This window comes from Lacerta agilis, chromosome 16 (assembly GCF_009819535.1).
Source record: "Lacerta agilis isolate rLacAgi1 chromosome 16, rLacAgi1.pri, whole genome shotgun sequence".
In the NCBI taxonomy this organism is placed as follows: domain Eukaryota; kingdom Metazoa; phylum Chordata; class Lepidosauria; order Squamata; family Lacertidae; genus Lacerta; species Lacerta agilis.
The window spans coordinates 39485416-39513208 of NC_046327.1; the positions used below are offsets into that span (position 1 = coordinate 39485416).

The following is a 27793-nucleotide window of genomic DNA, read 5'->3' on the forward strand; positions in this document are numbered from 1 at the left end:
GTTTCCCTGGGTTCAGTGAGGCTTACTCCAAAGTGGGTGTGCACAGGACTGCAGCCTTTGCTTCCAAGCTGCACAAGCTCTAGCAGAAGGGATTCCGTGAGCTCCTTCTATGCCTACCCCTAATAAGCCTATCCCCGATTTCTTAGGAAACTCCCCCTTCCCCAGTCTGCCCCCCAAGACTTAACAGGCGCGTTCGCAGCCCAGAGAGAGCCCGGGTGTCCTGGTCTTGTGTGTTCCCCAGCTCAGTCTGGAGCAAAGCCCCGGAAGGAAGATACCTCGCCAACGTATTCTTCAGCAGCCTAGCTAGTGCCCCCCTTTCCAGAAAAGGCGGCGGCGGAGATTGAAGTCAGTCTAACATCATCCCCCTACCTCTCCTCCATACATCATGACATCATTTCTGTTCCCTGCCCACCCCACGGAGTGGTGATCTCCATCTGGGCGGTCCCTCGCCTCCCCATTGGCTAGGAAGCTATGTCCGTCATTCCCTGAAGTGGGCGGCCCCCACGCTGCTCTCCTTACAACGCCCCCCCCCCGCTTTGAAATCTGGGACTTCAGAGCGTGACAGCTGGAAGCAGGAGTTGGGTACCTACTGACCCCAGCAAAAGAAGCCGGACCCCGGCTGTGCCATAGGCAAGGCAGCGGGTGAGTGAGCCTGGGTACTACAGTTCACGGTCGAAGGATGCGGTTGCTGCGGGAGACGGGATGCAGGAGGTGGAAGGGGAGGAGTGGGGAAGCAGCTAGGCGGAAAGTTCCCCGGCTTCATCTCGTCCTCTGTACTGACCTAATTCCTCAGCTCCCCTTCCTCAATCCCAGCACCATTCTTCCAGCCCATCTGGGGCTTCTTCTTTTTAACCCATCCACTTGGGTACAATCCAACGATCTGCACTATTCCCCCATCCTGCTTACTGCTCCAGGGACAAAAACCTCAGGGATTCCCTGGTGCCCTAACACCCCACTCCCCACCCACCTAGGACAGAGAATATAAGCAAGCCAGGAGTTCTGCCTGGCTTTTGCAGCCCACCTTTCCCCGCCCTCTAAAGTCAAATCCAGTCGAAGCAATCATTGATTCTGGCACAAAAGGGGAAATGCTATGCTTGTGGTATTTGAAGTGATTTTTAAAGCTGCCCTTCTTTTGTCACCATGGTGCATGCTACATCTAGGACTGGGCAAAAAAAGAGAGAGAAACATCTCCTTGGATCATCCCTGGAGTGTTCCCATCCTAAACTGAATAGGCAGGTGAGGTGGGGCTGGAAGCCAGGGCTTAAGGGATCCATCACAGCCAGGAAGGTTGGTGAGGGAACCCTGGGACTCGACTAACTGGGGGCACAGACTTCCATCCCTGTGCACTTTCAATGCAGACAAGCAGGCTGGGCCATTTTTAAGGGTTAGTTTGACTCCCTGTGCCTGCCTCCAACCAGCTGGTAGCCATCAACACATTGCTTCCTAGTTTCGTTCCAAGTGCTTTGGAATTAACTGAACAGCCCCAATATGCACTGAAGTGCATGGTGTGCCAACTGGCAGCAGGTTTAGCTCTGCTGTGTTACTTCACTGTGCTGTCACTTATGTTTTGATTCATGGAATGGCGAGGTTGAAGTGGTCTTGCTCTGTTCCCAACCTTAAAAGCCTCTAAAATGGCAGCAAAGAAGGAAAGCTCTTTGAGGGTGACCACCGGAAAGGGGAGCATAGTTCAGGAAGAAAGCACCTGCCCAGGTGCATCTCCAGGTGGGGCTGGGAGAGACTTCTTGCCTGAAACTGTAGGAGATGCCGCCAGTCAGTGCAGGCAATACTGAGCTAGAGGAGTCAACAGTCTGACTCCACTGCTCACTGCAACTCTTGAGAGCCTGGGCGGAGACTCTGAAGCAGTGCAGAAACTCAAAGTGGAGGACAAAGTTTCACTGGGAGAAGCCACCCTCCTACATGGGACTCTTTTGTCCTGCCCCAGCTTCCCAAGGAGAACATGCGTTGGATGAGAGCAGGTCCCATGTCCAGTCCCCTAAGATGTCTTCTAGACAGAAGCAGAAGTCTTGGGCAGATGGGAACCACCCATTCATCTGCGCCCTCTCTGCTTTTCAGTGTCATCCTGTAATCACCCTGCACAGGTTGCGAAGGAATAGAAAAATGAATTCCACATGGGGAAGGCGCAGCTCAGAGTATGAAGGGCAAAGGCTGTCCTTTGCTAAAGGCCAGTCCTTCCCCGGAGATGACCTTCTGGGATGGGGGGGGGAGCAATCTCATCAGAAACAAGGAGAGAAACTAGCCATGCTTTCCCTTGAGCAGACAAGAGCTGCAGCCTCACTGGTTAAAGAAAACAGAGGCAAGAGAGAAAGAGAAGTTAGAAGAGCTCTTTGGGATTCTGTGGATATGGTCATTCAGTAATTGTCCACTGATTCATTCATATCCCCACCCCCGTGTCCCCATTTCCTCTTTTTAATGCAACTGAGCTCATTTATGAATTATTATTTTTTGCCTGGGTGCCCTCACATAGGTTAATTTTGGAGATTTTGTTCATGTCCCATAAGAAAAGAAGCTCAGCACATAACAGATAATTTAGAAAGATTCCCAGCCGCGAAGGGGGCTTCGAATCAAAGAGCAAAGAAGAAAAGTTGAAGGAACTGGGCAGTTTTTACATTGGGATGAGGAATGCTTCTGTGAAGAAATTACTAGTTCTGTGAGATGTGCACTGTAATGGGGCCCAGGACTCCCTGAGGCCACCTAGGGGTCAATGAGAGGGAGTAGGCTTGGATACCAAATCAAATGCGAGAACAAAACAACTTTCCTGCTACCAAAAAATCGGTCCCAGTTGCTGGAGGCACATTGGATACACATTCATCCAGAAAGGTTTAGGATAAAATTATCTCTACTTGATGCAGTGACAAATCTCTCAAGGTGCCCTCAGAGGCCGAGGTTCTCCCTGCACAAAGTAGCACCTGAGTGAGTCGCTGGATCAGCTGCCGACTCGGCTTGCTGGCTGCACTGTGTTTTCCCCATCTGTTCATAATAATACTTGTTACTTGCCTTTCCTATCCATGGACTCAAGAGAAGCAAACAGGTTTTTTAAACAAACTAACTAACTAACTAACTAACTAACTAAATATCACAGCAAAAACTACACCAAAAAATAAACTACCTTTTTTAAAAAGCCAACTGGCACTAAAAAAACAACCAGCCCTGAAAAAAAAGCCTTCAATATATGACAAAATGTAGTTACCGGTACTTGTGTTCTGCATATACAAAGCAAAACTCAGGTAAATGGTGTTTGAGGTGCTTATAGAAAGTGCCCTGCCTGCCATGGGAGGATTAAAGAGCCTTTGGATTATGCTTCTTGGGGGAGGCTAGGAGAGCCTGCTTACACTCTTCCTTGCACAACTGCCTTGCAAAGTAGGCCTGTTGCATCTGCAAACTACCCAGGAATTGTGGGAATGTTGAGGGATGTGGGAGAGGATATATTGTTTTAAATATCCTATCCCAACTTGCGTTTACAAGCTCGATAATATCAGCAGAGCTAACATTCCCTTTTTACCTCACACGCACAGCGGATAGTTTGCATAGACTCGCTAGAGTCATAAAAATGTTATCCTTTTTATCCCTCTTTCAATAAGACACTTCACAGTCTTCGGTCAAGTGAAAAACGTTTACTCACAAGTAATCATCTAGTCACACACAGGATCCTAGAGGCAGGCTTAAAAGTTACTAAACAATATACATGTGGTGACTTTCTCCTTATGAGAGAAAGTCCCCCTTTTCTACTCTTTTAAACTGTCAGAGAGAGAGATCAACACGACAACTGAACAGCAACAAAATGGAGCCCGGCCTGAGCTACAGTTGGCCGCTCCCAACTGTGGAGTTCCATATAAGGAAGTTTTGTCTCAGTCCAGGTAGACAGGAAGTTCCGGCTTGAGGACTGAGACAACCTTCTAGAAAAAGTTGGGTTTGACTGCCCCTGTTCTTTTTACATCCCACAGGAATCACTGCCATCAAACCCCTTAATTCAGCTAATCAGAGCATAGGTCATGTTTGCCAGGTAACTAACTTCTTTCTAGAAGTTGAAGATCTGGCAGAGGTCATGGTTATTGTTGGTGGAGATTGCCAGTGGGATATTCTCAATCTCCCTGTGCTTATGATTTCAGTAGTACATGCCTCACCTGCTCAGGCTAAATGGAGGGGGAGGGGGGAAGCAAGACAGCAGGGCTTTTATCCACACTTGGCTCATGCTGGAGTGAGTCAATGGCCAGAGCCAAAGTCGCTAGCCTTTCAGACCTTGCTCAGTTCAAAATATGGTCCTTGTTAGAATATTAGTTGCATACAGGAAGGATGTAATCTTCTGCTCCTAGGGTAGGTAGCTCACAAAAAGAAGGCACTTCTATGCACAATCTGTGAATTCACTTATAGAATTATAAAATCATAGCACTGTGGAGTTAGAAGGGACTCCAAGGGTCATCTAGTCCAACCCTTTGCAATGCAGGAATCTCAGCTAATACACCCATGAGAGATGACCATCCAACCTCTGCTTAAAAATCTCCAAGGAAAGAGTCCACAACCTCCCAAGCAGCTGTTACTGTCAGAAAGTTCTTCCTGATGTTTAGTTGGAATCTCCTTCCTTGTAACTTCAGTTCATTGGTTCAAGTCCTACCCTCCAAAGCAGGAGAAATCAAGTTTCCTTCATCTTCCATATGATAGCCCTTGAGATATTTGCAGATGGCTATCATCTCCTCTCAGTCTCCTCTTTTCCAGGCTAAACAACCATTCCTCATAAGGCTTGGTTTCCAGACCCTTGATCATCTTGGTTGCCTTCTGTATTCCAGGTGTGGTCTGTCCATGACAAAATAGAGCAGGACTATGATTTCCCTTAGGGGATGCGGGTGGCGCTGTGCTCTAAACCACAGAGCCTAGGGCTTGCTGATCAGAAGGTCAGCAGTTCGAATCCCTGCAATGGGGTGAGCTCCTGTTGTTCGGTCCCTGCTCCTGCCAACCTAGCAGTTTGAAAGCAAGTGCAAGTAGATAAATAGGTACCGCTCCGGCGGGAAGGTAAACAGCGTTTCCGTGTGCTGCTCTGGTTTGCCAGAAGTGGCTTTGTCATGCTGGCCACATGACCCAGAAGCTGTATGGCAGCTCCCTCGGCCAGTAAAGCGAGATGAACACCGCAACCCCAGAGTCGTCCACAACTGGGCCTAACGGTCAGGGGTCCCTTTACGTATGATTTCCCTTGATATGGACACTAGACACCTGCTGATGCAGCCTAGAATAGCATTAGGGTTTTTTGCTGCTTCATCACCCAGCTGAGTCATGCTAAGCTTGTGATCCACCAAGACCCCTAGATCCTTTTCATGTGTATTACTGGCAATCCCTCATTTTATATTTGTGCAGCTGGCTGCTCCTGCCTAAGTGCAGAAACTTACATTTATCCCTATTGAATTTCATTCTGTTAGTTTGGGCCCATTTAGTTCTCCAATTTGTTAAAGTCACTTCAAATCCCAATTCTGTCTTCTGTGGCATTAATTTATATGAGGGGGAGACCATTTTCCTTTCAGCATCCTTAAAATAATGACATCTGACTCTGAACATGATTCATTTTGGAGACAAATGAGTCTTAGCTAAATCCATCCCGAAGGCGTGCAGGATTTCAGCCGATGCCATGATACTGACGCCTGACAATGGCTCTCAAAGTCAACCATTCACAGGGTTGTGTTGTCGCCCCAACTCTATTATTTTCATTGTCAAGATCCTACTCTTTGTCAAAGGGAAACTCGCCACTGGGGTAGAAATCATATATCAAACAGATGTAGAGCTCTTTAATCTGAGCAAAGAGTAAGGTTACCATAACTTCTGTCACAGAGCTTCAGTATACTGATGACAACGTAGTGTGTGCACACTCAGAGGATGACCTCCAAACCATCCTAAATATCTTTGTAGAAGCATACAAAAAGCTTGGCCTGTCACTCAACATCCAAAAAACCAAAGTGCCACAACAACAAGCACAAAACAACCCTTCTGCAGTGCCACAAATCCAACTCAATGGAATAACACTGGAAAGTGTCAATCACTTCTCCTACCTGGGCAATTATCTCTCCAGAAGGGCTAACATTGTTGCTGAAATCCAGCATTGCCTGAGCTCTGCGAGTGCAGCTTTTTCCTGACTGAAGTGCAGAATGTTTGAGGGCCAGGAAATTTGCAGGGAAACCAAAATGCTTAAATACAAAGCTATTGTAATACCAATCTTACTGTATGCTTCTGAAACATGGACCACTTATAAACGCCATCTCCAACTCCTTGAAAGATCCCATCAATGGTGTTTCCAAAAAAAATTACATATCACTTGAGAAGACAGGCAAACTAATGCCAGTGTACTGGAAGAAGCAAAGATCACCAGTGTCAAAGCAATGATTCTTCAACATCAACTTTGTTGGACTGGTCATGTTGTGCAGATGCCTGATTATTGTCTTCCAAAGGAACTACTCTATTCTGAACTTAAAAATGGAAAGCGTAATGCTGGTGGTCAACAAAAGAGGTTTAAAGACTCTCTCAAGGCAAATTTTAAAAAATGTAGTATAAACACCGACAACTGGGAAACACTGGCCTGCGAGCGCTCCAATTGGAGAACAAGCCTTTACCAAAGGTGTCTTGGGTTTGAAGACGCTCGAACTCAGGATGAAAGGGAGAAACATCCTAAGAGAAAAGCATGCTTGGCAAACCCTCACCATGATCAACTCCCACCCGGAAACCCCTGTCCCCACTGTGGAAGGATGTGTGGATCCAGAATTGGCCTCCTTAGTCACTTATGGACTCACTGCTAACACTGTGTTCATGGAAGACAATCTTGCTCAGTTACAGGTGGGTAGCCGTGTTGGTCTGCCATAGTCGAAACAAAATAGGAAATTCTTTCCAGTAGCACCTTAGAGACCAACTGAGTTTGTTCTTGGTATGAGCTTTTGTGTGCATGCACACTTCTTCAGATTCTTCAGGTATCTGAAGAAGTGTGCATGCACACGAAAGCTCATACCAAGAACAAACTCAGTTGGTCTCTAAGGTGCTACTGGAAAGAATTTCCTATTTTGTTTCGGATCTTGCTCAGGTACGAGGGATTATCAAAGAAGAAGAACTGGTGCCTGACCCTGTGAACTGGCTTTGGAACTTCCTCCCCAGGGAAGGCCACTTTGCCACCTCCATAGAGAGCTTTCGCTGCAAAGAAAAAGCCTTTCCTTTGTGGGTTATTCAGTTGCAAGCTGTTTTAAGTGTTTCATTTGATGCCTTTAGATTGCTTCAGCCTTGGCTATTTTTAATTTTTGGAAATCTTCTGTGTTGTTTTGATTGGCTGTTGTCAGCTGTCTTAAAGTATTTTTGAGGAAAAGTGGGATTTTAAAAATTTCTTTACATGGATATATGGCTCAGAAATAAAGGAAATGAACTGCAACTGGCACGTGCTGAAGTGTATTCTTCTCTGCTGCTGCTTCACTTACAAATATTCTGGCAATTGCATATTCTTGTCATCCATAGCAGAGCCTCCAGATATCCGCATTCACCAGGGCATCTCCATATTTTCTGATGCTTGTCTCTGTGAAATTTTTCCTTTTTTGTCTCTATTTTTGCCTTTTAAAATTTGTGTTAGTGTGAGATGCTAGAGTCATACAGGTGGACTTCTGATAAAAGAAAGAAAGAAAGAAAGGAGTTGTCTTCTCTATCTGGGGAGGGTCATTGCAGGCAGACAATTTCTGTGACCCTCAGCCTCGTTTTATGCAACACTCCAAGGAGGAGTGGTACAGAGAGGGGTGGGGTAGTACAACGGGAGAAAGCGGTTCATAGAACTGTAGAGTGAGAAGGGACCCTGAGGGTCATCTAGTCCAACCCCCTGCAATGCAGGCATCTTGCCCACAGCCATCCCTGGGTGAGCTCAAATCACCATCCTTCTGGTTACCAGCCAGACTACAATAATGCAAACCCCACTTGTTCATGGGTGAAGCCAGGGGGCAGCTGCTCCCCCCCCCCAAATCAAGCAAATAAATAAAAATACTTAACTAACTGACTGATTGCGTGGCAGAACTCAGTTCACACACATACCACATAAAGCCTCCCTCCCCCCCCCCCCCCGAAAATAAAGCCTGGCTACATCCATACACTCGCTTTTGTCCCTGACTCTGCCCAGACTGCCTGAGGCTGGCACTTAACCAGGGGTGGCTGGTTTCCATGGGGAGGTCAGGAGGCCAACAATAGGGGGAGCCAGAGGCAATGACAATTAATTCTCATTCCTCTCCCACCCTCTGCCCCCTGATGCCTACAATGACAGCCACGAGACTATGGAGGTGGAAACTGATAGTCAGGGCCTCCCTTGGGCTGGTTGCAGGCAAGAAGGCAACAGGTTGGCTCGGAAGAATCAAGGCTGAGGCTGGTGGGGCAGTGCCCCATTTGTCCTCACGGACAGCACTTAACTTCCTGTTCTCTAGTAGTGCAGAAGAACTATATGACCAGGTGGAATTTCCTGGGTTCCTCCACTTGGGTTGGGTGAGCTGGGTTGGGGGACAGACATGGCCAGCTCAAGGTTTCTTGCCGCCTTAGGGGCAGCACCAGACTCAGCGCAGTGGGGGTGGTTCTCTCGCACAGGGCGCTGAGCCAAGGGGGCACAAAATTGAGAAGATGCATTTCAGGGTGCCAGATTTTGTCCTCACACATAGTCCGACCCTGCTTAGGGCTGATGCTGCTTGCTACCTTGACTATGGCATCACAGGCTCCAGGTGTGTGCTGGTTGACTTAACGGGCTAAACTTGCAGGGTGGGGCTCTTAAAGTAGTCCTGAAGGATAGTTCCTTCCCCACTCTGCACAGCCTAAATCCTAACACAAAAAACTCAGTGGTCAGTACAGTCAGATAATGTAAAATCACACTCTGTCAGCATCCAAAAGCCTTCTGAAATAAATAAAAAGTCTCCACCAGCTTCCATTAAACCTACCAAATTCGCATTTGTGTCTCTGCCCACATACCCATAGGTTTCTGCAAAATGTTGCTTGCTCCTTTTTCTCAGTTTTCCCCAATTCTCTGGACTTTTGTTTTTGCCTGTGGAGGAAACAAAAATAAACTGAAAATGGGCAGTGTGTGTGTGTGTGTGTGTGTGTGTGTGTGTAAGCTTCATTAAATGAATGGCTTCCACTGACATGGGGGTTATTTTTCTACTCCAGATCTAGAATTCTTCCTCTGCAGCAATGGCCTTACTGTTTAGGCTTATAAATTTCTCCTGACAGCTGTTCTCCCTCTGGATTAGCATCAGGGTAACAACTATCAAAATAACAGAACCCTCATTTGGGCAATGAAGCCTCAGGACTGTGATATGTTTAAACAGGAACACACAGACAATATCCACTTATCAGTTAGGCTGGCCTTTTCTCAAAAGGGGACAAGACACACATGCCGTTGTCATTATCATCACTTTTCATGTACATATGCTCCTTTACTTATAGAAATTTACTAATTGTCCAACATTATTTTTGGGCTTAAAGCAACAACTAGATAGCACCTTCTCATTAAAGCATGAGTTATTATTTTATATTATACAAGAAACCTCATTCCCAGTGTTGCTTGAGAATTCTAAGAAACAAAAACAAAACAAAATCAATTCTGAGTTAAAATCATTGCAATTTTGAAAGGTTCAGCCCGTCATCTTGTTTAATGGCATGCAATGGTATACAAATTTGGGCAAAAACATTCTCCTTGATCTGAGGAACTACCATGCAAGATTTGGTTACAATATCTTAAATATCCAAATACATGGTGAACAGACAAACAACTTTTAAAAATATTTTGTAGACATATTACAAACCCTGACTCTGTGCTCAAGGGCTTAAGGAAGATCACCCAAAAAACATTCAAAATGTCTAGCAAATGCCCATCCAAATATACTCATGCTGTTAGATCACCTGTCCCACACCAGTGAAACATCCACACAAAAAGGAAACATATTTAGTGCACAAAGACACATTTTGAACTACACAATATTAAGACAAAATATGCAAACTCCTGATTCCAAACCCAGCCAGCTGTACAATTTAAAAAAGCTAAAGTACCACATATGAAAATGAATGAAATAAAGAGATCTGAAACGCTAAACTTCTACATTACACCTTAGAACAAGCCCTTTACTTGTGCAAGGTCCGGGGGCAGGGCCGTAGCTAGAGGGTGGTGAGGTAGGCCCCCACCAGGGGCGCAAGTGGTGGTGGGGCACAAAATTGGCTAAAAATATGTCCATAAATATAAATATTGATTATTGCCTCATAAGAAATGGTTTTAAATAGAGGGTGAATTGAATGGGTGGAAGGGGGAGTTAGTTGGAGGAAAGAAGAGCTAATTTGTCCGTGGCTAGGGGGTGCAAATGTGGACGGTTCTGCCGGGGGCACCAGATCACCTAGCTATGGCTCTGGTGGAGGGACAGTGGCAAGGGAAACTAACTACAGGTTTGGTTTGCACATAAAACTAAGCCATGATTGTTTAGCCAAAGTGTGGCTTGTTTGAATGTCTGAAACCAGTTCAGCAAACTAACTGTGGCACGTTTTCCAGCACAAATTATGATGTGAAACTATGGTTTGTTGTTGGCTTACAAACTATGGCTTCTTTGAACTATGGGTTGGCATTATGTCTGAACCCAACAGCCTTCCTTGACTACAGTTTGTTTGATCACCCCATCCCAGATGCTCACCAAACTATAGAGGCATGAGGGAAAACCAAATCAAGCTTTGCAGAAACACATCATGGCTGGTTTGCTCTTCTGTGAGGTGATTCATGGTTTGTTGAACAAATTCTGCTTAAAACAAACCATAGCTTTGTTTTGTCTGTCTGGCTGTCTTGCTATATCATGCTGTATCATGGCAATATAAAAGTTAAACCACAGAAGACCTCTGAAGGCTGCCCTGTTTTGTGTCATGTTTACTGTTTTATTATGTTTTTATATATGTCAAAAGCCCCCCAAGTGGAGTTAGATGGGTGGAGTATAAATAATAAAATTGTTGTTGTTGTTGTTGTTGTTGTTGTTAAATAGGGTGTCACTATGAGAAATGTTGGAGGGTATGGCAGAAGCCTAACTATTTGGGGTTCTTGAGGGAGAGATGTACAGTGCATTTGTTTGTTTTGCAAAAAAAACAAAAACAAAACGGGGGGGGGGGGACAGATCCCCAAGGGGCTTACAATCTAAAAATAGACAGAAGGGAAGAACAGATGAAAGATTTTATCTCTCTCTCTCTCTGGCTTAGTTCAGTCAGATGTTGGTTCTAGGGGCTTGTTCAAATGGCTTAATGTAACATTATGATTATGTTGTTTTATCATATAAAAAGTGCCCAGGTCCAAAGGAAGGCAGTGCCCCTGTACCTTGGATGAGAGAATGTTGGTAGGTTTTGTTCCCCCCCCCTCCCCTTTGTGATGAGCAGCTGCACCTGCCAAAATCCCTGCTTTCGTAGATCCATTTGACAAGGAGCCTGGTTCTTCTCTGCATCTAGTTACCTGCCAGCGCAGCCGTTGCAAACACATGCAAATAACCACAATGCACAACCATCAATGGGCAGTCACAAGTGCGCCCCCCCCCCCAGCCATAACTATGGGAGGCCTTGTGCCAACACACTCCAGACCCGAGTCCTTCCTGGCATCATGCGCTGCACATGTGAGTGTGTACAAAGAGGGTCAGTTCAAGTTCGGGATTGATGGGTGTGAGGATCAATTATTCAAGGGGCCCAATTAATATTCATAAGCCTCCGGCACCAAACTGTCAAAGACAAGGAGGGGAAATGAGAGCAAGCATCAATATGCTGTGTTTGTGTGTTGCAGGGCAGAGAGAGAGAGAGCAGTTCCATCCCAGTACTTGCAACCCAATACTCCCAGTATTAATAGTCTGTCCATTAAGCTGGGCTCTCAACCTTGGCCCAAGAAATGATCCTAATTAAGAGTAAGAAAAGCTATATTTGTGCATGTTCTGTCCCAGTTGCAGGGATTCCAAAGAAAGCTGAACAAAGTGCCTGGAGATCAGTTCTAAAGCTTACAGAGACTTACAGTGAACCACACGGTCAGGATTCGTATTTGGGCCTGTGGGAGAGAGCAATGCATACGCGTCCTCAGGTGTGTTAAGTGGGTAAACCAGCAATCCAAAGCCTCACTCACACAGGAGCAAAGGAGCCACTAAAAACCTTACTGAGTAGCAACTACAAGTCTTCCCAAATTTCCAAGCCACTGGGGGAATGTTGACTGCATGGCCTGGGGCTGTGACCACAGTGGAATCACTGCTACCGTGTGGCAAACCTTTAAAAGGCATGTGCAAGTGCTTCTCTGTTCAGCATGTCTGTATTCAAGGTAAAGGTAAAGAGACCCCTGACCGTTAGGTCCAGTCGTGGACGACTCTGGGGTTGCGGCGCTCATCTCATGTTACTGGCCAAGGGAGCTGGTGTACAGCTTCCGGGTCATGTGGCCAGCATGACAAAGCTGCTTCTGGCGAACCAGAGCAGCGCACAGAAACGCCGTTTACCTTCCCGCTGGAGCGGTACCTATTTATCTACTTGTACTTTGATGTGCTTTCAAACTGCTAGGTTGGCAGGAGCAGGGACCGAGCAACAGAAGCTCAACCCGTTGCGGGGATTCAAACTGCCAACCTTCTGATCGGCAAGCCCTAGGCTCTGTGGTTTAACCCACAGCGCCACCCATGTCCCATCTAGCAGACGGAGAGTTTCTGAGTTTCTGAGTGATAGGAAGAACTTACCGGTAGCTTAAAATGTCCTGCATGTCACATTGATGTTTGAGAAAACTAGAAGGGGGTAAATCAAAAAGAAAGCAACCCTGTCTTTGTTAGTTGTGGCTGTGGATCTAAGCCCCTGCTCAACACACATACAAACAGAGTTTCTCATTGCTGCTTGCTCAGACCTGCTAAAATTTAGTCTTTGAGAGCAGTGGTTCCCAATAAGCTAAGTGCTGCAGATCCCCCTGTTTTTAAAGCCAAGCCATGGACCCCCTACTTTTGAAAAAAAAAATATGATATCTCTATGGTAGTTTGTGTTATGCAAATGATGCCTGGACCCCCTGCATGGGTTACACAGACTTCCTGGGGGCTGCGGACCACCAATTGGGAACCACTGAGAACAATTCAGGATTCCTGTTGTGACTTTTTTTCTTTCTTTTGCATGTTACAGGCCAGCACATCTCACAGCATGCATGCACATGTGAAATCAGCATATCGCACAGAGTGCTCATGTCGCACAGCGCAGGCCCCCTCAACTGCAGAGGCAAGTCGGCACACCTGAACAGAAGTCTAGTGTCCTGATCAAGGGAGGCCATAGTATCACTCTCTTTTGCCTTGGTCAGACACATCTGGAGTCCTGTGTCCAGTTTTGGGTCTCACAATTTAAGAAGGATGTTGACAAGCTGGAATGTGTGCAGAGGAGGCAGACCAAGATGATCAAGGGTCAAAAAAAAACCAAGGCTTATGAGGAATAGTTGAGGGAGTTGGGTATGTTTAGCCTGGAAAAGAGGAGACTGAGAGGAGATATGATTGTTGTTGTTTAGTCGTTTAGTCGTGTCCAACTCCTTGTGACCCCATGGACCAGAGCACGCCAGGCACTCCTGTCTTCCACTGCCTCCCGCAGTTTGGTGGCTTCGAGAACACTGTCCAACCATCTTATCCTCTGTCATCCCCTTCTCCCCTCAATCTTTCCCAACATCAGGGTCTTTTCCAGGGAGTCTTCTCTTCTCGTGATGTGGCCAAAGTATTGGAGCCTCAGCTTCAGGATCTGTCCTTCCAGTGAGCACTCAGGGCTGATTTCCTTAAGAATGGATGGGTTTGATCTTCTTGCAGTCCATGGGACTCTCAAGAGTCTCCTCCAGCACCAGAATTCAAAAGCATCCATTCTTTGGCGATCAGCCTTCTTTATGGTCCAGTGATAGCCATCTTCAAACATCCAATGGGCTTTCACATAGAAAATGGAGAAAGCTTGTTTTCTCCTGCTCTGGAGGCTAGGACTCAAACCAGTGGCTTCAAGCTGCAATAAAGGAGTTTCGGACTAAGCATCAGAAAGAACTTTCTGACAGTAAGAGCTATTGATAGTGGGGGGGGGGCTCTCTTTCCTTGGAGGTTTTACAGCAGAGGTTGAAGGGCCACCTGTCATGGGTACTTTAGTTGAGATTCCTGCATTGCAGGGGGCAGGACTAGATGACCCCTGGGGGTCACTTCCAACTCTACAATTCTTTGATTGTGAACGAAATTAACAGGATCAGCTGCCTTTGAGAGAATCCACAGGAAATATATGGTGCCTTTGGAATCATCTCGGCTTTGTTTGTTTTCTGCTTTCACAAATGTCCCTGCAGAGCAGGCCTTGAGACAAATCTTATCCCCTGCTAATGTTTGCCCATCATGCTATTGTTAAAGCCACAGGTGTAGGAATCAGAGAGGTTGGCAAGCCTACTTTAGATCCAAACCAACAAATGTCCCTTCCCCTGTATCAACTACCAGGCTATGGCAAAGAGAGCAAGAGAGAGTTTTCTGCATTTTGCACAACAGCATGGCTCTCAACAGTTCAGTTTCATCAAATCCAGGGATTTCCCCTCTTTTGTTTTCATTCTTTATTGCTACGGCTTGAGCAGCAGGCTGACACAGCAGGTGACGCTTCTCCTGATAGGAAGTGGTTGGGCAGGTGCAGCTTGCCCGGCCAAGGGTAGCACAAACTGCAGCTGCCCAAGCTCTTCTGCAGGAGCTGCCTGCCTGTTGTGCCTGCTCACCCCAGTCACCACAGGCCATTTCCCCTTATAATGGCAGGCAATTACCAAACAACAAAAGGCAAGCCAAACAGTAGGTGGTCGTGCTGCATCTGCTGCTCAAACTGAGCCTGTGCTTTGTGACCCTTGCAGTCTGGACCATTTATGCAGCCATTAAAAATCTGTGGACCAGAGACTGTTGAAGGTTCCAGTTTATAGGCACACTTCCATGCAGGGAACAAATCTGCCAAGTCCATTCTGGGACCAGTGTGTGTGTGTGTGTGTGTGTGTGTGTGTGTGTTCATTCACTTCCTATGGGAAATGAGACACAGCATCATTGGAGTGTCCCATGTGCTTCCTCTGTCTTTTCTCAGACTGCAGAAGGCAGACTTTCTTTTCATTGCTGTCAAGAGAATGGAGCCCTTATCACCATCTCTAAAGGCTAGATTGGAGGAGACTCTTGAGAGTCCCATGGACTGCAAGAAGATCAAAGCTATCCATTCTTAAGGAAATCAGCCCTGAGTGCTCACTGGAAGGACAGATCCTGAAGCTGAGGCTCTAATACTTTGGCCACCTCATGAGAAGAGAAGACTCCCTGGAAAAGACCCTGATGTTGGGAAAGATGGAGGGCACAAGGGGACGACAGAGGATGAGATGGTTGGACAGTGTTCTCAAAGCCACCAACATGAGTCTGCCCAAACTGCGGGAGGCAGTGGAAGACAGGAGTGCCTGGAGTGCTCTGGTCCATGGGGTCACAAAGAGTCGGACACGACTAAACGACTAAACAACAACAACAAAAGGTTAGATTGCTTTAGTGCAGAGATGAGCAACCTGTGGCCTCCCAGATGTTGTTGTACTGTAACTCCCATGGTCAGGAATGGTGGAAGCTGTATTCTAGAAGCCTCTGGAGGGACCCACCGGGTTCCTCACCCTGATCAAGTGCTCTTCCTCTTTTTATCTCTTGGGTTTCTTAAGAGGTGTGCAATGAGGCATCAGGTGGGTGAACCCATATACCTTAGTGCACTTTCACTGTTACATTTCTGGTCAGGATCGTTTTAGCAGTATGGAATTTTTAAAAAAAAAAACCTGATATTTTAATTTGTATTTTTCAGCTCTATACTTTTTGAAAAGCTAAGTATTCATGCCTAAATATGTTATTGTGCAGTTTTGAACTTATTTATTTTTGGCCAAAATTATTGCCTTATCTATTGGTGTAATTTTTGAATCATATTTGCTTTTTTAAAGTTTTCCTTCTGGTTTTTAACAATACTAAAGTAAAACATAGCAGCAGTTGTCTTTTGAAGCTCTTTAGTGCCAGCTTGAAAAATCATTTAAAATTTCAGCAAAACTGTTTTCAAAAATTGAATGCTAGGTGAACTTTCACATATCTTCATGTCAGTGGCAATTCTGCATGTAGCACACAGCATTGATTGTGTAACCTCTGGGAAGCATCAGCCTAGGCATACATTCAAAATCACTTCAATCTGATTAGTCCTCAGACTCACCAGCCTTTGACTTTTCCAGATCGAAGCCTGACTTTTAAGTCAAACTTGCAATGTATGACCCACTTTAATTTCTATACACTGTAAGATCTCCCTCTGTCTGTCTGTCTGTCTGTCTTTCTTTCTCCTCTCTCTTTTCTCTCCAGAAGATTATCATGGCAGTTCTTGTGTGAACCACTTTAAATCGAGCCTCAATCCAGTTCTGGGTCACATTCTACCCAGGGAAAGATAGATAAGTCTAGATCCAGTCCATTTCCAGTACTTCACATTTGTTCACTGATAAATCTTCATCCCCTTTTTGTATCAATCTTCTCTTTTAAAGAAATATGCTCCCCAAAACTGTATTTAAATGTGTGCTTTCTCACAAAATACACATTTCTAAATGTATTTTATCTTAAAACATAGACTTATATATGCTTTTAAAAAACTTTTATTTGCTTTTTGAGCCAAGAACCACATCACAAAATTTGGAGAAGAGCAATACCTGAAATATATCTTCATACTGATCACACATTAGTCCAGGAGATGTGGATCAGATCAGTCTGCAAACTGGCAGAAGTCAAAATTCCTCCAGTCTTTGTCATTCTACCTGTTGAACATCAGTGGCCATATTCATAAGCAGTGTAGTTAAACAGAGGTTTAAAAGGGATGTCAAACTCAAAAAGTGGTTTGAGAGCCAAAATTCATCATTCAGGAGATGCCATTACTACAATAATGTCACTTTTTGTGATTGCAAAGTGAAATTATTAAATCTACCTCAACCTGATACAGTGGTACCTCAGTTTAAGAAAGGTCCAGTTTAAGAATGATTCGGTTTACAAACTCCGCAAAACTGGAAATAGTGTCCCGGTTTGCGAACTTTACCGTGGTCTAAGAACGGAATCCAAATGGTGGAAGGGCACCGGTGGTGGCAGGCCTCATTGGGGAAAGCGTGATGCGCAGTGGGAATTATTTAAGCAGAGTTTTCATTGAAACAAATAAAAACCTTTATTAAGTTTAAAATAAACTTCTTCTGAAAAATAGATCACATGTAGAATACAGGCTCTTCTCTATACAGGCACACACTCTGGAGGCACACTTCTCTATCCAGGCGAAGTCTGGAGGTGTGTGGTTAAACATCCACCTTCAGGTAGCACAGTTCTGTACAGCCTCCTAGTTAGTCCAATTATTGAACCAGCGCTGTCAGACAGGTGTATCTGACGCAGACGATCCCAATATTGTTTGGCAGAGTCCAAATCTGCAATATGCAGAACCTGTGGTTCCTCTAGAGCCAACAAAATTTGCACTCTGGCTCTATCATCTTCATCACGTTCTCTCTCAGAGGGTTGTGGATTCAAACCATCTTTTACACAGTGCCAAGTTTATCACGTTTTAAAACTAATTCAAGCTTGAGAGCCCAAGTCAAATAGTTGTTATCATTCAGACGTTCCATCTGGGCAGTGTTGGCAAGATTAACAAACTGCGCAGGTTGCTGAGCTGACATGGCTTCTGCTCCTTGCTGCACCGGGTGGTCTGCTTCTTCGGTACGCGGCCTCAACACTGGACTTTCAGTCCCCTCGAGGTCCTCACCGACAGCACCCTGATTCTCCAGCTTTAGCAATTCACCAACCATAAAACTCTGGGCCCATAACCTGACGCGCAGCGGGAATTATTTAAGCAGAGTTTTCATTGAAACAAATAAAAACTTTTATTAAGTTTAAAATAGACTTCTTCTGAAAAACAGATCACATATCGAATACAGGGTCTTCTCTATACAGGCACACACTCTGAGAGAAACTAGTCACCACAGTCAAGGTAAGTAACTCACACAGCACTGAAAGACATCTACAGACTAGAATGGCAGTTGTGGCAGTTAGACTCCAACGCATGTTCCTGCTGTCATGCATCTTTGTCACGTGACAAAGCGTGCCTCGGTTTAAGAACAGTTATGGTTTAAGAACGGACTTCCAGAATGGATTAAGTTCATAAACCGAGCTTCCACTGTACAAAAATTGCAGGGCATGGGGGAGGGATGTTAGTTTTTTCTGCAGCTGAGGCAACTTGGCTGTTCTCAAAGCACTTGAATGTGAAATAAAGAATATGTTATGTGTACACACATTTTACCATGCGGAGTGCTGGGCACATGTCATGTGGCTTGCAAGGAGTCAGACTGTTAGGCCACATAGCTCAGAACTAGTTGCCCCAAGAGCATTCCACCAACTTAAAGTCATCTTTAAAACAGCATGCAGGGCCATCACACAACACGCACACTATCCATGAGAGCAGAAGGATCAAGCAGTCATAGGACAGGAAGCCCACAACTATGTTCCAGGAATCACATGTATAGTCAAAACTCATTGGGTAAAATGGCAGGCATTTTTCCTGGAACTCCACCTCCTTTCCATATTATTATTATTATCATGGGTGTAGTGAGCCGCTTTGCCGCCCCCTAGCGCACCGCCCCCTAGCGCGCATGCGCGCTGTGACATCACAGTGCGCACGTGCTGCAGCCTTAAAAGTTGCCGTGCGCTGGCAGCGCCGATCGCGGGGGCGGGGCGCTGCCCCAAGTGTCACCCCCCAGGGCGGTACCCGGGGTGGACTGCCCTCTCTGCCCCTTATTATTATTATTATTATTATTATTATTATTTGCCACATGTGTAAAGCTGAATGTGCACAAGTTAAATGCGTAAGTTGTGAGCTTAGTGTAACTGGCAAGAGTCAGTTCCTGTGGCTTACTAAGGGGCCTTTGGCTTCCATGAAGATGGCTCTGTGCACCATGAGTGGAACACACATTTGCAACCATGAAAGAGCTTTGTGTTTTACACCACGAGCTTAAAGTGTGGATCTCTCCACCCTGTGACTCAGGGGCAGCCAACAGGGTCCCATCCAGATGTTTTGTACTGGACTACAGCTCCCATCATCTCTGTTCCCTTGGCCATGCTGCCTGGGGCTGATGGGAGTTGTGATCCATCTGAGGAGCACCCCATTAGCTCCTCCTGCTCTAGCAGCAAGCCAGGTGGCTCTTGCGTAGAGTCCCAAGGGGGAGTACTTCTGCCCATGGAATGCCAGAGCAGAACTCATGGGAATTTCAACATTGCACAGCACTATACTTTCCCTAAACAGATCTCCCTTAAAAAAATTAAAAACCTTTTTTTTAAGAAGCTGCTCTTCTTTAGTGACCAGCCACAGAGCAATGTTTCCCAGCAAAGCTGACAGCTCTGAACAAGAGAGCCGGGGACAAGAAGGGATGTGAAGTCAGGATTAAGAGCATCGGTGGTAGAGGGGGGAACATGCCTTCATCACAGGCCTTGTCAGCAAACAGATATAACGCCCCACCCTGCACCTTGCCACTGCCACAATTTGAACAAGGGAAGCACCCAGATGAGGACAGAGGGCCAGGATCTTTGTGCCATGCCTGTTCTGAGTCCCTGACAACTTCCATCCGCTGTTTTCCAGTGCTGCTCACCCTCAATGCAAGTCCTCTTAAAGTCACAGTCCTAGTCATAAGCTCTACTCTCCACCTCCCCCCTCTACCTCCCCCCTTCTCTCTCTCTCTCTCTCTCTCTCTCTCTCTCTCTCTCTCTCTCTCTCTCTCTTTGACACATCTCTATTTTTAGCTTCCCCTTCACAGCAGCATTTGGCTGCTGTTGCTGCTCTCGGCCCTCGTGCAAATGAGCTCACGCTCTGCCTCACATACTGCCTCAATCGCAGTACCTTCCAGGCCGGCGCCAGTTCTGCGGCTGCAGGAGAGGGGGGGGAACGAGGAGTCTCAAAAAATCCCCCAGCTTCTGCTGGCCCTCTGCTTAGTGGTAGACCTTGTGGAAGGCACCTGTGTGGCACAGTGTCTTGGTCGTTGGGCTAGGACTGAGGAGACTTTGGGGGCCTCAAAGCCTGATGGCTGGACTTGGACCAGTCACTGGGGTCCTCTATTGAGCACAAGGCTAAAATTGGCTCTGCAATGCCATACCCTCCAACATCTCCCCAATGAAAATACTATTGAAGTGTTGTTGTTGTTGTTGTTGTTATCATGCCTCACCCATCTGACTGGGTTTCCCCAGCCACTCTGAGCGGCTTCTAGCCATAACCATAACAAAGCATTAAACATGAAAAAGCTTCCAATCCAGGGCTGCTTTCAAATGTCCTCTAAAGGTTGTCTAGTTAGTCCTCTCCTTGACTCGGGGGTCGCGTAATTCCATACCCTCCATAACCTCCAACATTTCTCTGATGAAAATAGGAATGTCCTAAGGAAAGTGGGACATTCCGAGATCAAATCAGGAACCAGGGTGGCTTCTGTAAATCTGGGACTGTCTCTGGGAAATAGAGGCACTTGGAGGGTCTGCAGTGTTTCTGGATGCCAGATGCTGGGAACCTCAGGAGAGAGGAGAGGGCTCCTGTGCTTGGGTCTTGCTTGAAGGTTTCCCCACAAGCACCTGGGAGGACAGGCTGCTGGACTAGAAGAGCCATTGGACTGATTCAGCCGGTTCTTCTTCATCCTGATTTGTTTGCAGAAAGGTGACATGGTGGTTAGATGGTGTATGGTATTTATTGAGCAGCAGTTCTGATTCATGACCATGAGCATTCACCCAGATTTGCTTCTTGAGATCTTGCAGTCCTAAGAGGGAGAGAGAAGCCTGAGATTGGCCAGAGGCACCTAGCTCTGCTCAGTCCTTGCCCCATCTTCCTATTGCGCTTGTAGTCCAGTCACCCAAGGGGAATATGGGCAGGGGACAGCATTGCTGTGCCCTTCAGAGCAGACAACAAGCAGAAGCTGATTGTGGGTGGGAGATTCAAGGGCCTACATGCAGGCTGCAATATCCCTCAGGCAGAATCCATCACTTAGGTTGCTCCTGTATCACCTTCATGGATTGCAAAGCAGAGTGAATATAAACAGGCGTCTCCTATCCTAGTGTTGCCATGAAGGGAAAAATCACACCTGGTGAAGTTCTCTTTTCTATGCAACCCTCAAGACAGAGGTGGCTAACTTGCGGCACTCAGCTCCCCTCCTCCCCTCCCAGCAAAGCCAGTAGCCAGGACTGATGGGAGCTGAAGTCTGAGGAAGGGCACCAGAGAATGAACTTAGATGGACAAAAGCTCTCTCATGGGTTCTGAATTTGGCAATCCATCATCCTTCCTGATGGGATATAACTTATTGCTCCCGGCATCCTAAACCCATGCCTCTACTTTGCTCTCTCCTCCGGCCGTCCACAAGTCCTGCCCTGCTCCTCACATATCGCACAGGGTCGTGTCTTCTCATCTTCTGTCCCCTGACTCTCTCTCTCCCCCCTGCCCCCACCCAGAGATCTGCACGGCTTGTCAGGACCCAGCTGTTCCACACAGTGGATTATCTAGGTCACCAATTACTCAACAGGCCCTCTTGCTGCCAGCACCACTGTCTAGAAAATCCCATCCTGCACAGATGGGACAGATCAACAGCACCCAGGGTTCAGGAGCTGGTCACTGATTTTTGCTCCCAAGGATGAGGAGGGAATACAGCTCACCCCCTCAAGCCCCCCAAAGCAGGAACAGAAGCGCCAGCATCTACACCAGCTGTTTTCCTTGGGATTAGTCCCAGAACAACCCAAGAAAAGCTGGTGTAATCTGCATCTCATCTGTTGTATTGGCACTGATCAGGGTACCAAACCAGGTTTATTTCATGGCCATTACAGCTTCCTCATAGATGTATTATGCTCACCTATGACATTTTTCATCTCCAGAGACCTCCCAGGGAAAATGAGCACTTACAAACAGTTACAAACAGAGAGAGGGAGACAGAGAAGCTGCACTTGCTAAAATTCCATCTTATTAGAGACCCCCTTCCTCTTTTTGCATCCGGTCATCCTAGCTTTAGAGACAGGAATTTACCTGCTTTGGGCCAGATCAAATTCCTCTTAAATGGAAGAGACAACCGTGTAAGTAGGAGTGTGACTTTGTTTTCAAGCAGCGAAAGCTCTTAAGGATTTTCTTAAGTAGGAATGTGATTGATTGCAGCAGTGACAATGTGCTTCAGCAATGCACTTGGGATGTATAAACACATAATTCTTCTCAGATTTGATCTCTGATTGATGTATGGAGTTACAGATACATTTCTGGAAAGGGTTGTATTCCTTGCACGCTTTTGACTTTGGGCATTCATTACTTTTTAGCCTATGGCCAAGACCAGGGGTCCCCAAACTAAGGCCCGGGGGCCGGATGCGGCTCAGTCGCCTTCTAAATGCAGCCCGCGGACGGTCTGGGAATCAGTGTGTTTTTACATGAGTAGAATGTGTCCTTTTATTTAATATGCACCTCTGGGTTATTTGTGGGGCATAGGAATTCGTTCATATTTTTTTTCAAAATATAGTCCGGCCCCCCACAAGGTCTGAGGGACAGTGGACCGGCCACCTGCTGAAAAAGTTTGCTGATCCCTGGCCAAGACAAATAAAAAAAATCCTACATTTTAAGAGAAGTGGGGAAAATCTATCCAAGCAAAGCCTTTCTGCCTCTTGATTTATTTGGCATCACAAAGACTCTCTGTAGCTATTAGACCATCAACAGAAGCAGGGACTGGGCTTAAAAGGTTCAAATTAGGGGCATTTCCAAGTATTTGGGGGTGGGAGAGCTGTGCCTGGGGGAAGAGAAGGGGATGGGGAATGTGCTTGGAGCAGACACAGCTGAACTGCAGCAAACCAGGAGCTGCTGTCTGCGACACACCGCAGAAAAGTTGGTTTGAAATTCAGATCCCTTTCCCAACAAAGGGCACATATTGCACACCAAAAGAGGAATTCTCCCAAACAGAACTCTTAGCAGGGAAGTCAGATTTAACCTTTTAAGAGTGGTGGAGGAGAGGACCAAAAATGTTGCCTGCTGTGGACATGATGCCAGGGAGCAAAAATGGCCCCACAGCTCACCTTGAACCGCAATGGATGAGAGTTGGTTGCACCAGGAGAGCACCATGGAAACCCCTCCCTCTGCTGCTGACCTCTCCCCATCTTTTTCCAATTGACACCAACTTTTGTGCCTTGGACCCTTCTCATGGCTGTGACATTGTAGCGCCTTAGCCAATGGCTTGTATAGTCTGTGTTTTCATCAGGTTTTGCCCTTTTGTGACCATTTTTGCAAAAGTGCCGTGTGCACAGATGTTGTTGTTGTTAGCCCCTAAAATTCCACTTACTTAGAAAACCTGAGTTAAGAAATGGGATGGGATATAGGCTTTGGGGCACATAATGGGATCTTGTGTAGAAAGCAGCAGGGACTTCTCTACGGATATTTGCACACATTTTCTTACTCTAATTCATTCTGTACTAAAATAGTGATGATTGGAGAAGAGTTGAGAAATAGTTATGTGAAAAACTTGAGGTGGGGCAGGAGACAGGGAAGGGGGGAGCTGTAAGGAACAGCACAGGCCACGCACGGGCTGCTTACGTCCTGACCACGGCTAAATTCCTACTTGTGATTTCCAGACCAGATGTTGCTCACATTGTCCACTACAGTATTGAGGACTAGAAACCTACTCTTAAAAAGAGACAGAGGGTGTGTTCACATTACTCCTTTAGAGCACAGTGAAGTTGTTGTGGTGGGTTTGTTTGTTTGTTTGTTTGTCATTTCACTGCTCTCCCCACTCCCAGCTGTTCACATTCTTGTGCTTCATGTGCCTCTGTTTGTGTGCACTCCAGGGGGCATTGGCTTCCTTTACTCTGTGAAGACGGGTTCACACCTGGTCTTGAGATGAGCTAGGAATGGCTTAATGTCTCCTGCAGCGCATGGGGGCAGCATTCCATGTAGCAAGCTGAAAAGCTGGTGTGGACAGAATGCTTGCCATGGTGCTACCTTGAATTCCTCCACCAGCACTGGAAACACAGGGAGTTCACAGTCAACAGGAAGCAGAATACAGCCAGAGACAGGAAGCTAGATTTGAACTCAGAATACATGCCTGCTCTGAGAAACCCACTTTCATATCTGTCTAACCCAGTGTTTCCCACAGTGGGCAATACCACCCCTTGGGGGGGCACTGGAATGATCCAGGGGGCGGTAGTAGCCTTGGGTGCAAATGGAGGACATTGAAGGGGGCAGTGGAAGCATAAAGAAAGAAGAGAGAAGAATTTTTTGAAAAACCGTTTGTACATGTTTCATCTGTTGTGTAATGACCCTTACTGACAAGTCTGGCGCCTTGCGGGACAGCAACAGTGCCTCCCCTGGATCTAGCAGTCATGCTAGAGACAAGGGCTTCTCCCTTTCCAGCTTCACCCAGGCCTGGAAATTGGGAAGTGTTGTAGAGCATAGGTAGAAATATAAACACATTAAAAAATCACAAATTTGTCACTGCACCTTTCTGTTTGCTTGCTTAAAGAAGGTAGATTTCTGGGAGGGGGGGCGGTGAGTAATTTTTTTTCTGTAAAAGGGGGTGGTAGGCCAAATAAGTTTGGGAACCTCTGGTCCAACTCATTCTCTCTTTTACCTTCCAGAGATGAGCTTGCTCCATGGACTGCCCTAGAGCTCACATCTGACAGATCAAGATTTTCTCCCCAGCTAGACCCCAGCCTGTGGGTTGCCAAGGGAGCCTGTCTGGGGAGGGCACAATGTCCTCCTTCCCGTTCTGCGCTCTGCTGGTGCTGCTCCTGCCGGGATTGCTGCCTGCCACTCTCACCTGCCCGCCACAGTGTGTCTGCGAGACTCGCCCGTGGTTCACGCCACAGTCAGTCTACCACGAGGCCCGTACAGTGGACTGCAATGACCTGCTGCTCACCCGAGTGCCAGGGAATCTCTCTTCAGACACCCAGGTTCTCCTGCTGCAGAGCAATAAGATATCCAGCGTCAGCGGGGAGCTGCAGCACTTGCTCAACCTGACTGAGCTTGACCTCTCACAGAACCACTTCTCCAGAATCAGCGATACCGGGTTAGCTAACCTCTCGCGCCTCATTACGCTTTACTTGGAGGAGAACCAGGTGGAGGAGCTACCTGACCACTGTTTGCATGACCTCACGTCACTTGAGGAACTTTACATAAACCACAACCGCATCTCTTCCATCGAGCCATTGGCCTTTGCTGGTTTGAGCAGCCTACTTCGGCTACATCTCAATGCCAATCATCTCCGTGTCATTAACCATCGCTGGTTCCTCTCTCTCCCCAATTTGGAGATCCTGATGATTGGAGAGAACCCCATCTCGCAGCTAGAAGGGGGCAGCTTCCAGCCACTGGGACGGCTTCACAGCCTCGTCTTGGCTGGGATGGAGCTAAGTGAAGTACCTGCTGATGCTTTCCGGGGGCTGGATTACCTGGAAAGTTTGTCCTTCTATGACAACCATCTTCCACATGTTCCCACCAAGGCACTGAAGGGCCTTCCTCTCCTGAAGTTCCTGGATCTCAACAAGAACCCCATCACAGAAGTTCGGACAGGGGACTTCAAGGACATGCTGCACTTGGAGGAGCTGAGCCTCAACAGCATGGAGGATCTGACCAGCATCCACAAAGGCGCTTTTGAGAATCTCCCGGAGTTGGCAAAGCTCGAGCTGTGCAACAACCCGCGTCTCTCCTACTTGCACCCTGGAGCCTTCTGGGAGGTACCAGCTCTTCGCACCATTCTGGCCAGCAATGCGGCCCTCAGTCTCTTCCCTTTAGGCCTGACAGGGGCCTTGCCAGCTTTGGCAGAGCTCAGTCTCTACGGAAACCCACTACGCTGTGATTGCTCAGAAGCCTGGCAGCCGTTGGCCATGGGACATGTCCGGTTGATTGAATCCCAAACCACGCTCTGCACCCTGCCTTCGGAAGCCGCTGGGCAACAGCTCCAAGAAGAGCTAAAAGGTGTCATGGAAGGGTCATGCCTGCCAGAAATCTCCTCCAAGGATCTCTCCGAGAGGCTGGAGGTATCGGCCGGCTTGACAACAGCTCTGGATTGCCCAGCCAGCTCGGAGCCGCCACCGCAGTTCCACTGGATAACGCCATCGGGGGAGAAAGTCACCACAGGGTCTGGGAGGCTCCATCTGAGGATAGGGGGAACTCTAGAGATCAGTGCCACCAGCCCAGCAGACTCAGGAGTCTACACTTGCGTGGCGTGGAATGGGCTGGGCTCTACCAGCCGCAGTGTGGTCCTTGCTGTGACGGAAGACAGACCCATTGCCCCCATCCAGCTGCTTGTCCTTGCTAAGAAGGTTCAGTCACATTTTGTGGTGGTGGAATGGACGACATCCTTTGCGGAGGGGAGGATGAGAGAGAGGAGTGGTGAGTCCTCCACAGCCCACCCACCTCCTCCACTGCTGCCGTGGTCGTCAGCTACCATGCGAATCCATAATCCCCACCTGAGCTACACAGCACGAGTCCCTGTGGGCATCAAGGAGTTCAACCTCACACACCTGCAGCCAGCCACCCGCTATGAGATTTGCCTTACTGTTGTGTCCTCTGTTCCCAGGTCCTCAGCCGCTGCTGGTTACGTGGATGTCCCCCCATCCTTGGGGACCTCCACCAGCTCTTGGGAAGCTGCCTTAGCAACCCCACATGCTTCTGCAACTTCTCTGGGTTCCTGGGCAACCCAAGAAGGGTCTTCTGCCTCTTCTGTGGGTCATCTGACAACCCCGGTTTCTTTGGCAGTTTCCAAGGGCTCCTCAGCACCCCCAACAAGCCCCTTGGCAACCTCTGCCATGACACCACCTCTTCTGCAGCTGCCCCGCACCCAGCGCTCCTGCCTCAATGTCACCACCAAGGAGGCCTCGCTGGCAGTGGAGCTGATGGGAGGTTGGGCTGGAGGGGCGGCCTTGGCTGCCGTCACCGGCTCCTTGCTGGCGGCCCTGAGTGCAGTGCTGCTGCTTCTCTGCGCCTCACGGCGACTCAAGGAGAAAGGCTGCCGCCATTCGCTCAAGAAGTACATGCAGCATGCGGCGGCCATCCCGCTCAACGAAGTCTACCCGCCCCTCATCAGCTTGTGGGATGCTGAGGGGGACCCACCCCTGCCCATGGCACCGCTGGCACCACCCATGTCAACTCCGCCCCCTCCTCCAGCCACAGGAGGGGGGCACCCTCTCCTGCTGCCCCCTCCACCAGGCCAGATTGACACGTCCAAGACCTACCTGTGGCAACAGGCGTGAAGGAAACAGGCGGCAGGTGGGCACATGTGCCTCGGCCTCCTGCTCCTGGTGGAAGAACTCCCTTCCCCATGGATTTTAGGGTATGGGGCTTCCCAATCCATGCCCTTTCCCCCCACTTTTCTTCCTTGCACACCCACCTTTGCATACACCGCCTCTAGAGAGCACCAGGAAGCTGGGTGTTTATTCTTTAGTCAAGGTCTCACTGTGTAGTCGTAGCCAAATAAGGAGGGGAGTGTAGCAGGTGGATGACAGAGCCCCTGGGACAGGGTAGCCCCTGGGGGGCAAGGGGGGAGAGAGATGAGTTTTTGAATAAAGCTGTGGTATTAAAGAACACAGAGAGTGTTTGGGTGTGTGTTGGTTGGGGAGGAAGCCAACACAGAACATCCCCGTGCAAGCTGTGAAATGCATCCATCTTACCCAAGGTAAAAAAAGAAGTTGCTTTTAGAAACTAAGGTTGAGATGCTTCCCTCTTGTGGGCATTTGGGGATTAACAGGCCAATTTCTCCAGCTGGGCTGGACTGCCGCTTCAGTTTCAGAAGGAAGGGGTGAGAGAGACCTTA

The 27793-nt window shown here is 47.5% G+C and overlaps 1 protein-coding gene across 1 annotated transcript; it reads left to right on the forward strand.

Moving 5' to 3' along the window:
* The first annotated feature begins 541 nt into the window (after positions 1–541).
* Positions 542–27793, forward strand: LOC117060983 (leucine-rich repeat neuronal protein 1-like). The gene is made up of 2 exons (XM_033173615.1): positions 542–642; positions 24621–27793. The coding sequence occupies exon 2, from the start codon at positions 24735–24737 to the stop codon at positions 27231–27233; it is 2499 nt and encodes an 832-aa protein (XP_033029506.1). The 5' UTR covers positions 542–642; positions 24621–24734; the 3' UTR covers positions 27234–27793.

Bases quoted from the DNA above. Each gene is read 5' to 3' on its own strand.
- LOC117060983 (XM_033173615.1), top strand. From the start codon at position 24,735: ATGTCCTCCTTCCCGTTCTGCGCTCTGCTGGTGCTGCTCCTGCCGGGA.